At 34.9% G+C, this 12,206-nt stretch overlaps 1 protein-coding gene across 5 annotated transcripts in view; it reads left to right on the forward strand.

The window, feature by feature from the left end:
- Positions 1-12,206, forward strand: part of LOC148661897 (contactin-4-like) — a 328,736-nt gene that overhangs the window by 186,797 nt on the left and 129,733 nt on the right. For all 5 annotated transcript variants that reach the window (XM_088636370.1, XM_088636368.1, XM_088636372.1 and 2 more), the window contains exon 3: positions 5,905-6,034. In XM_088636370.1, the coding sequence (XP_088492496.1) occupies positions 5,905-6,034 (130 nt within the window). The remainder of the gene's footprint in view (positions 1-5,904; positions 6,035-12,206) is intronic.

A 12,206-nucleotide genomic window follows, 5' to 3' on the forward strand; every position in this document is an offset into this window, starting at 1 on the left:
CATGTTTGTCTTTGGATCCCTGTGCTGCAGAGCAAGGTTGCGTTTCATCAACATTTGAGTTTGTTGTTCTATAGGTATATACTTTTCTCGGAGAAAGAGCTTCCTTTACAGCCTAAAACAAGTGTCTAAGATATCATTAGGGGATTTAATATAATCGATGAGACTTCTATGACGCACTGTCTGAAAGTGAGAAATGTCCTTCACAGAGAAAGGTGCAGATTTCAGTCATGACTTAAAAGTCATGTTTTGTGTATAGAATTGCCATAAAAATCTTTTCATAATTATTTTAAATGCATTATAAAATCATCATTTTATACAGTACCATAGCTCAAGGCAACAATGGAACAATGCACTTATGTATGCAGTATATTTTTACAAGTGTCTAATGGTATTCTGTGCTGCTTGTAAACTTTCTGTTACTCAATGATTTCGGTGAAATGGTTTCCCTCTAAACAGGTTTGTAATTTACCTCTATATTTATCCGTTCTTCTCTCATATCAAAACACCACTCACCACAACTGATTTTTGTACACATACAGTTGTATGCAAAAGTTTGAGCACCCCTGGTCAAATTGCATGTTTCACCGAATCTCTAAGGGAAAAGAAGATAACACAACTCTGCAGGGTACAAACTTAAACATGACATTTTTCTGCACATTTTAATGCACAATTAATATTTGTTTGCTGAATTTAACAGATTGAAAAAAAACAGTGAATGTTGCATGTGCAAAGGGGTCTGCATTTTCTTTAATTATATTGTCTGCTTTCATGTTTTTCTGTCTGCATATTTGGATTTGACTTTTGGCTTTGTAGTAGCAAGTGTGATTGTGGTATTTTAAAAGAAACTGTAATGTTTAATACTAACTGGAGGTTAGGGAACTTGTTGGATTGACAAAGTATTTGTATATTGTTATACGTTTTTCTTATTAGAGAAATGGAACCTTGTCTTTATAAATCGTGTTTACAAACTGGTCATTTTCATAATTTACGGTGGCTTTAGAAATGATAGATTCACTGAGGGTCTTGCCTATAAAGGCTCTGAACTGAATGCAGGCTTGACCCTATAATCCAGAGATCACTGGTTTAGATCTGTGCTATTTAGTCACTGTGACTGAAAGCTCCAAAGGCATGGTGTACAACTGATAGGGTACTGTCTTTTTTCCTTGACTTGTTGTGCAACAGCAACCCCTGGCAATGTTATTAGTGAGAGCTGATCATGTCCTCCATCTGCTGTTTGTGCTGAGTTTGCAGCAGAAGAGGCCAGTGATCTAACAATATGCATTTAGGAACAGACAGCTCTGTCTGGTGTACTTCTGGCATCAGGACTGTAAGCTGTGTGCCAAGTTAATAAGCAACTGGCAATTTCGAAATATAGGGGTATAAAAAGTAACAAAAATAGTTGATTCCAAACTTAATTTTAACGGTCTGATCTTTTGCCAATGTACTGATATTTCACTAGGGGCACTCCTGCACATTAAACTTATTTCTGTCATGCTTATGCTTGAAAGATTGTGTAGATTTATCTGTTGTGGTATTGCAGTTCTTCCTTGTTAAATTTATTTTTCTCATATTAATGATTGTGGCTCTGACAGAAGGTTCTCTTGTGGAAATAATAATGAGAAAGTGGGTCTGATAAATACTGCAACTGCTTTGAGACATGAATCTTTTTAACTTGATTCCCCATCATGTTCCTCCTGAGTTCACTAAGATTGAAGTACAGTACACACAGATAGTAAAGCAAGTCATCTGTCAAATGAAGTAAGATGTTATAGGACTACCCATTGGATATTGCAGAACTACATCTTTTGTAATTGTCTCTGGCATAAGACACTAAACAAAATCTATCAATCCATTTTCGAACTGCTTCATCCAGTGCAGGGTCATGGGGAAGCAACGGGCATAAGGCAGGATACACCCTGGACAGGACACCAATCCATTGCAAGGGCACATGCACAGTACATGTATTCACATCAGAGTTAGTTTCCCAGGAGCTACTTAACCAACCAGTATGGCTTTGGACTGTGGGAGGAGGGTAAACAATACAAATTCTTGACAAATTGATTATTTTTTTTCTACAAAAGGAAAATGCAAAAACAATTAACCTAAAGTAAAAAAAATACATGAAAAAAGTTAATACTGCCTGGAAAAAGTGTATAATAAGTCTGGGCCCTAGTGAAGGGGGACTTTCTCAGTAGCCACGCAGTGGAAGCTTTTGCAACTACTATATATTGAGACCTCTGAAGGTTGTTTATTTCTCTGGAGTTTAATAAGGAGGTAGCTCAGCAGAAGGCATTCAGCAGTAGGATATATCATCCTGGTTAAGATCTTAAGGCTCTTCTGAAGACTGTAGGCAAAAGGTCATTGACCTACATAAGTTGTGAGATGGCTATGACAGAAAAATCTGACATTTCTCGCTTTAGTGTCCATTAAATAAGAAATTTAAGGATAGTAGCATAGTTGGAACCCTACCAGGAAGAGGACACCCAGGGCTGTGAGACAAGTGGCTCTGGAGACAACTTTAATCCAAAGGCAACAGTTGTATATCTCCATTACACACTGAAACCTTCAAGATACGAAGTCATACAAACTGCCGTTCAACATTGCCTGCTTTACTGTGGTATGCATGGCCTGGTTACAAGGAAAAGGCTTAATATGAGGGTGAACCATGAAAACAGGTGACCCAGATTAGCAAAACCACATCTAAATGACAGTTGGAGTCATGTGTTATGATGAGACATGCTTAGCTTCTGCTCATTGCCCAGTCACTATGAGGTCGTGGAACCTGTTGAGATAAGTGAAATCATAAATTCCAGCACATACCACGTCATATACCATGCAGCTGGTTCCCTTTGCCAAGAAGCCCAAATCTGGCAAAAAAATAATATTTCAGCATGACAGTGTTCAAAAGCATACTGTACAGTACATCAAAATCAACAAAGAAATGCCTAACTGCACACAAAATACATTTTCTTGACTGGCCATTAAAATCTCCTGACCTCAATCCAATTGAACATCTGTGTTTCAAACTCAAGTAGGCAGTTTACAAACAGACACCAACAGGTCTGAAGGGCCTAAAACAATTCTGTCCTTGGCAAAAACGACCCTTCATAATTGCCAGCAACTCCTTGCATGCTAAAAGCGCATCTTGACAGTATAATCCATGCCATAGGTACTAAATACAGGAGTGTGAATGAATGTGACCTTCATGTTTTGTAGACATAAACAAGTTACAACAAACATGACTTTGCTATTTGCACAGTTACTGTATTATGGTTACAGTAGAATTGTTTTAGATTTTTTAGGTTGTTGTTGTTCTATTTTAAGGGGGTTTATAAATAAATCTGAAAGGCACTGAATTTACTTTTTTATGCACACAAATTAAGGAGTTTGTAGGAAATCATGAGGTATAACAGGGATCTTGCAATAATTATATTGATTTTTGTTAGGAATTAGTAGTACAGTAATCAGAGGATTATTGTTTAAATTGAGAACAAGAGTCACTTTTGTCACACAAAGAGTGATTGGAATTTGGAACAAGCTACAAAGCCACATTGTGGAAGATGATACTATTGCTCTTTCAAGAGCTACTTTGTTTGTTCTTATGTGGGTATTCCTTTTCTGCTCTGTTTTTGAGTTTGCAAAGTGGCTTGTTCATAAAAAGTGAACGTAGAGTACTGATTCATATGTTGCATGTTCATTTGTGACAATACATTTGAAACTCACATCATTAGCAATATGCCTTTCTTTATTTGTAATATAAAATGACTGTATATGTACTGAAGAATAAGAAGTTAACTACTGCTCAGGTCCACATAAAGTTGATGACAGTAAATTTTGAAATGTTTAAATCAGTTGCGTTATAAACAGATACTGTACTATACGAATAGCACTTGATTCCTCCTGCTGCTTTTGTTAAAATACATGCCTTGGAATATAGCTGCATTCAGATCTCTATACCCATGGTCACTGACTGGAGCAATTTACTTTTGCTGTTTAGTAGAGTTTACGTTTTTTTTTGTTTACAAAGTTGTCAGTATTTTATAAAATGTACAACATTGTTAACATAAAGAATTTCAGGTGTTTTATTTAAACTTTCTAAGGGATTTTTTTTTCCTTAAAATTTCAACTTTCTCTGCAAATATTAGAATAATCATGATATGTTGACACTTCAGTATGTTGATGTTTTTTGTTTTTTGTGCACGATTGACTTACCAGTCTTCCTCATGAAAACATTCAGTGTTCTTATGTTATGGTAGTTATTGCACTTTCTTTGACTTTCTTTTTGTGCTGTGTTTGAAATACAGCATTGGTTTTGAACTCTGTTATCTGAGCATCTTAAGAGCTGTGAAAACACTAAGAATATCTGTGTGGGAAGATGCACTGTCATTCTTTTCACTTGTCCTCATAATGAACTTTGTTCTTGTTCATCTTGAGATTAGTTTGGATGCCTTCCTTGTACCTTTTCAAGCAAAATAATCTATTTTTAATGGAGTGAGCATACAGTACCTGAAACGCAGGTACTGGGTGTCTAGAATTCTCTTGTTAGGTCCTGCATGTTTCAGAACTACATAAATGTAGACACTCGGAAGATGTTCTTACTTTTAAAGTACATTTTTATAAACATCTCCTCTGAACTTAACACTTGTGAAGAAAATAGTTTAGTACAAACCAAATGACCTCTGTGGTTAATAGGAATTACATGTCAACTGTTGAAGATCATCTAAGTCCAGATTTTGAAAATTATTGTGTATTTGTTTCCTAATAATCACAAGTTATTAGTTATTAAACAATTTTAATCACAAAGGAATTAAATTAAACCATTCCAGTTGTGCATCAATGAGAAGAAAGGACCATTATTAATGCAAAGCAATAGACATGTTGAACATACTAATAACACTATAAGATAATTATCCTAACTTCATATACAATATATGATTATTAGCTGATATTATTTATAATTTACTGTATTTTGCCTTCCCTTTCATTTCTTTGTCCCTTAGTATTATCAACAACAGTTCATTTCACAAGATCATCATACCTGGCTTTTACATGCATTTTTCAGCTCAGTGCCTGCTCATAGACATCACAGGTTTCTGTAAAATTACTTGTCATTCAAAGGTGAGACTCCAGATTCACGCATAGGTTGAAATGATCATAAGATGTGTTGAGTGATGTATTTCTTTGGCATTTGGGTATCAAATTATACACTGAAATACCAGCAGTATAAAACAGTGTATGTGCAAATTACCACAGCATGCAGCCATGGAAGACACGGTTTTAGTATGAGGTTGATATATGGGTACCAATTGGCTGGGCAATGTGGTGTATAAAACTTAAATCAGATTTGATCAGGCCAAAAGTACAATGATTACTAAAACTGTCACTTAGCCATTATACTCATTGCCTGTTTGCTGTGAGGCCTTTGGTAAGTCAAGCAGAGAGAGTCTTTCTAAGCACATCAGGAAGCCTCTGAACACAAGGCATGCTTTGAATTAATACAGACATGTCAATTTTCTTGTGGCATTTTGAAAGAAAGCTAAACTGTAGTCAAGAGGTGCTAAATGCTTTAAAGGAGGTCTAATTGCATATTAATTTGAGTGCAAACATTATGTGTTTGAGAAATGGGCATGTTAAGAAAGGACAAATTAAAATGTTTTTGGTTGGCCGTAGCGATAAATCAGATTTAATCCTGATATGGCTTGAATCGCAAAGTTGCATGTGTAAGTAATTCTCATTATTGCTGTGGAACTTTGACAGAAGAATTAATTGATATGTTTTGTCTGCCTGTGGTTTGTGTCTCTAATGGCTTGCCACTGCTCGTCTGTTGCCTTCTTTGACTAATTGTCTATTTTGAAATCAGTTTTCGCCTTCTGTCTAACTGAGTTTATTTTCTGCTTCCCACAGATAGTGGGGCCCTGAATGGACCAGCATTTACACAGCAGCCAAGCAGCATTGTTTTCTCAGTAGATTCCTTGGGGAACAGGGAGGCAGTTTTCAATTGTGAAGCTGAAGGCAACCCGCCACCTTTATACAGGTAAAAAGAGCTACATTAGAGCTCAATTTTTCCTTACTGATTGTTTAACTTGTTTTTCTTTCTATGCTGCAAGTGAAAGTCCCTGAACACTAACATACTGTAATAGAGCTTTTGAGTGTCTACTGAGTGCTTCTATCATCGAAGCATCATAGGTTCGATCCTGGGCCATGTCAACGACCAACTGTGATGCCCCAGGTGGCACTGTTGCTGCTGTAAAACAGTATCGCAGGGACCTCTGTGATATCCCAGGCACCTAGTGCTGTGAGTGAGGGACATGCTTCTCGACCAGTCAAACTTCAGCACGAGGCTGTGTTGTCTGCCCCATAAATCCTCCTTCTTCCCCATGTGTAGTTGAAGGATTTACAGCCTTGAATCAAGACATGAAAGACAATTTGTGATTCCATATTACATATATATAAAATATATATAACATGAATCTAAATGACAATTCAGAATTTCTAAAAAAACAGGTACAGTAACTGATGACATACTGTACACACAGTAATATAAGTATAATGCCAACAGAAAATGGTAATTTGCTTAAAAATGAACAAGTGCAGTGTTTAACACAGTCATCGTTATTCAAGAATTAAGAATGGTTTGATTGAATGTGTATTGAAAATCTTGCTTAAATGTTTTTTTTGTTTTGTGCATGCCATCAGCTATCCCTGTGGGATATTTTACTGTTCAGAGGAAATGCTCAAGAGTTAAATTAAGGAGGAGTATAGTAAGAAACATTTCTAATTAAATTGTATAGAGAAAAACTGAAAAGAGTGAAAAAGATTAGTGTCCTAGTATTTATATTGTTAAAAACTTGATTTCCCATAGTAGATGTGAAATTAATGATGAGCAAAATAACTCTGGCACTACCGCACTATAGCAGACTCGATTCTTCTGAGAAGCTAATGTTGTGTTCTGTTTTTTACTTTTGTCTTTAGAATAACAGATGCTGTACGAGTAGAGTAAAGGACTCTTTCAGTTATCACTTATTTTAAGACATTTAATGGCACTAGCTTGTGAAGCATAAACATGACTATAAGGTAAAAAATACTAATAAAATCTGATTAGCTTTTTTGTTTTCTCCTGCATTTATTGCTAGATTTAATTCATAGTTAAATGGTAATATCTTTTGCTATGCTGCTGCAATAAAGACAAAATATGTAACATTTAATTCAGCTGGCAATCAAATAAAACAAGAATTACCATCTATTTTTCTAGTTGTGATCGTGTGTATGCCTATAGTGAAAATCATAATAACATACAGTAATACATAATATAATCTCTACTGCATACTTCAAATCATTGTTGCACTTCAATTGTGTCAGCCCAATTGATGGGTGTGCTATGTCAAGGAAGATTGCATTGTTTAATGAGAGTGGAGAGGTGTCAGATATAAGTGAGAAATAAATGATTGCAAAAACAAATCTGATTCACTTTGTGTTTTAATTCTCACTTGCAATGCCAAATAGACCATTAGCAAGTTATTGTACCTTATTTTGAAGCAGCAGCAAGGTCTAAATCAATCATGTTTGTATCTACCAACCATCAGGAAACTGCTGAATCAAGATGCAGGAGGATTGGTGCATTTAGCAGTTGGAACTCTGCCAGATGAAAAGCCAACCAGATCACCTATTCCTAGTGGTCTGTCAAGGATATTGTGCCGCTCCACTGAAGCCTTTAATGTCATGTGAAAGGTTAAGAACTGTTTTCATGTGGCTGGGGGGAAAACTGCATTCAAAGTTCATTTAAAACATTTCATGATGGCATAAATGGGCACTTTAGTGACCAGAAAGGTCTAAAATGTTTATCCCCAAGTCCTTCAAAACAGTACATATTCTATTCTTGTCAAGAAAAACTAAATGCACAGGGACTATTTTATAAGACCAGTACTGCACCCCCAGCAAATTAGCATGCTAGTTGGATGCTTCCATTGTCACAAAAAATATTACTCTGTGCTCCGTTTCAGCATACTACTAATACTTTCTGACTTCAGGAAACAGTTCACTGCACAGGAAGCGATGGAAAATTAAAAAACCTCTCAGTAAACTCTGTCTACTTACAGTATGTACCAGATGGCACCATGCTACATATTGGAAGATAGTACTATAATTAGTGTGATTGATGAGCAAGGGATTGAATTAAAAGGTAAAGTTTGTTATTAGGTTTCGATAAATGAAACATCATTCTTCATATTTTTTTCCAAAGTTTGTGGAGATGGTTAGTTATTGAAACAGCTAATGTTTGGACCATTAACCTTACAGTTCAAATGGGCATTACAAAAAGATGGAGTGAAACTGATGGTTGTGTTTTTTCTGTAATAAAAATATGCTAAATATGAGTTTTTTCTGCCCTCAACAGACATTTATTTAGAATATAGAAATGTTTTGATGTTTTAAAATTTGCTCACTTGCATCGGTACACAGAAGGATCTTAAACTTTTACTCCTCTGAAATTACTTGATTCATCTTGATTCATCTGATATTTATCACATAAATTCCAAGGATGTCTGTAAAAATAAAGCTATAGTTTCTGTAACTGGAAAATGGACAACAATAGTGATAAATCATGTAATCAAAAAAGAAAGAAAAGATTCAAGGCTATCAGGAGGATTTGCTGAGGATGTGCTTAAATCTTCTTCAAATAAAATAACTTTGTAGTTCAAATGGTTTTAGAAATCAGTGTTCACAACAAATGACCAAGATTTTGTGATCAGAATATAATAACCATTTTAAAAATAAATAATTCTTGTGTGGATAAATTCTGCTTGAGTTAACAGATGTTTTTCAGGCAGAAGGCCACTGCATATGGTATTTTTATTTCCTGGCAATGCAGTCCCAACTTTCTAGGTGTTTCCTGGAATCACTGCTGAGAGGCATACTTAGCTACAGGTATACAATAGTTCTCCTTTGAACTGGAAAAAAAAACAGGCTTGGGTTTTAAATCTCAGCAATGTGTAAAGTTTTATAAACATCCTATTTTTCTGCAGCTCTCTACTATTTCCACTTTTCTTTGATAAAATAGTACAGAGTTACCAACTTAATTTGTGTAATTTCAAACTCTTCAATCCATCTCAGCTAAAACACAAAATCACTAGATCAATCTAATCAGGCAATCACCCCTGCTTTAGTGATTTGCTTTCTTACCTGATCTGTTAGGCTGCATCTTTACTGAAAGTAAGAAAAAATAATGCTCCAGACATTCTATTCTCATGATTGATAGAAACTACAAGTCTCAACAAGTTCACCTAACATTGATTCCAATTGGACCTCAGTACCTTCATGCACTCTACTTCTCTTTAGGTCATCCAGTTTAAACATTATTATGCATAACTAAATGTTAACATTATTTCTCTCTCACATTTACTGTATTATCCCACACTGACTATCTGTTGTAACCACAACAACACACTGATGTATCTTATGGAAAAACAAAAATCAGCTCATAATATTGCTGATCTTCACTTTACAACAGTGCTCTAATAAGAAAAGATATGCATGTTTCTGTAAAACCTGCACCAATGGATTGCTCTGGTGTTTGCATTATTACATACCATCATCTTCCCTGTGAAGCACTTTATCATAGGTAGTATTGGAGACAGTTCCTTTTAAAAAAGTGATCTGTTACAGTTCCAAGTTACTTGATTAAGGGGAAAATAATTTACTCTACAGAATATAGATGTATAGTAACTATCTTAAATAGTTACTTTTTAAGATAATACATCAATACAGTAATATAAAAATCTATTTGATTTCATTTTAAGAAATGAACCCATTAAATAAGTAATTTGTAACTGTAATGGATTTAAACGTCACTTTACCCAACACTAATTGTAGATAGAGTATACATGCTAAGGCATTTGTTAGGTTCTTGTTATGGAAAAACAGTTCGTGTGTGGTATTTACAAAGCACATACTGTATACTGTAAATAATTTATTCCTTATCATCAATAATGCCAATTTCTTTTTACATTTCCTGTTTATAATGGGTTATTCATAAACTACCTTGTAATTTGTGCCTAAAATGAAACATTATTGTAGTTCCAAAGCCAATTTAAAAAGGTAAGCAGGATGCTGAAATATGGCACCCAGAGAAGTATACTTTCTTCTCTCAGTGGTCTCTAAACTGTTTGATCTTCATGTCCTGAAGTTTCCTGGATGCTGCACTTTCCTGGATCTATAGCACTCATACCAAACACTCCACTCCTTTTCATTACATCTTAAAACTGTGCTCTTAAGACAGGCAACTCTTACTCTTTCTCAGACAGGCACTAACACCCAAGGCATACACACAAGAAACAATCACACACATTTGTCATGTGCTCATTCTCTTTGGATGTGTGACCTTCAAACCAACTGTATTTCTCCCCTTGAGACAACTCCTGTCTCCAGTAACATACATTAGCATTTACTATGTAATCAGGTCTTTTTTAATGTTAATTAAACATGTTTAGTGTTGATTGTAGAATTAAATGTCCCACAATATAATGTTGCAACAAGGTAAATAAAAATATCTGGGCCATTCATTTTTTTTTTCAACTTCATAGGTTTTACCTTTGTTTCATAATGTGGATATAAAGCCAGTTAGGATGTAACTTCTGAGTCTCTCTGTTTAAAAAACAAAGATTCAAAGTCTAGTTTCTGGTTCTGGTTGTGTATACTGTATATTCATTAATTAAATGAACTCACAACTTCTAACTACGTTCTGTTCATATGAAGTCAAAATTTGTTCTTATTATGACTCAGAGTATACAGCCAAACAGGACAAATATTACAGATGTTATCAAAATCTTTATTGATTATTATGATTGTTTCTCATTCTGTGTTAAATTTGAAGAATGTTATTTCATTTGTAGATAAACAGTTTTGAAAAGATTTATGAATCTTACCTTTTAGGCAAGAGTGGACTGTTAAAATGTAGTCGATTAATGCAAGAAGAGTTCAGAGTATTTTCTTTTAAGAGTGGTTAGCACCTTTTCTCGACTCGATAGGATCAATAGCACTCACCTAAAAGTGTTAACCTAATAAAAGCATGCTGTTTTGTTTCAATTGAGAGATCTTTTTGAGCACCACTTCTCAATGATGGGTATCATTTGAAAGCACTTTACATTCTATCAATAATACCTTTCGCGATACTCTAAGCAATATTGTTCATTGTCCAGATAAATATTTAATGTATTTTCTTTCCTTTGAAAATAAATAGAAACATTTCAGTTGCTTACAGTGCATTAAACCAACTGTGCAGGTCTTGATCTCTTCTCATATTCAGTTTTAATGAAAAGTTGAAAGAACTTGGTACATGCAGATGGTTTGCACAGTGGTCTCCAGAGATGTCAAGACGGGAATGAGGACAAGCAGCAAGTGAAGAATGGTAATATCTTAATAGTCATGATGTAATTTCACTCTGTGAGGACAAGTTTATGGAGAAATCTGATGCCTTTTAAATACAATTCTAACCAAAAACCATGCTTGATGTTTTATGAGTGAAGAAGTATTAAGCTTTGGTCAGGCTTAGATGCACAAACATGTGCAGCAATAATGTGTGGACAATAATCTATTAAGGAATACGTATGTAGTTCGTAAATCTATAGAATTTATCAGGACTAGGGAGTGAATAATTTAGAGGTGGTCTGCTTTAAGTGCAGTGGGATATCCTTGTTCTGTATGCATTACGTTTGGGTAGCTGAGCTCTGAGCCAAATATTGTGGGGAGATTAGATGTACTGTAGGTAGTATTTACAAATGTTACAGTTGTTTTGCTAGATCATATGCCACATGCACATAAAATAAACAGATTTGCTTACAGTATATAGTTTTAAAAAGATAAATGTGTAACCCTTTTTATTTAGTTAAATGTGTAATAGAGATAAAAACAGTTTGGTTATTTGGATTCATTGTACTGGGGAAACCAAAAATCATTGATTGGGTGGAATCCATGCAATTGTTTTATTGTTTTGTTGCCAGGTTATTCCAGTGTAATGCAGTGAAAATCCATAACAAAACTGCACATGATTAAGAATAACAAACAGAACCTGAAAGTGAAACATCCTTTTTTCTTTTACCTGATGAAAATGATGATTCATTTTCTTCCACTTCTTCCCACTGAATACTGATTAATCAATACCAATTCTTTTCAGCTCTTCAATTTCAAGTGTTAGTCACCTCTGTCAGGGGTAC

Source organism: Lepisosteus platostomus, chromosome 6 (assembly GCF_059453375.1).
Source record: "Lepisosteus platostomus isolate fLepPlt1 chromosome 6, fLepPlt1.hap1, whole genome shotgun sequence".
In the NCBI taxonomy this organism is placed as follows: Eukaryota; Metazoa; Chordata; class Actinopteri; order Semionotiformes; family Lepisosteidae; genus Lepisosteus; species Lepisosteus platostomus.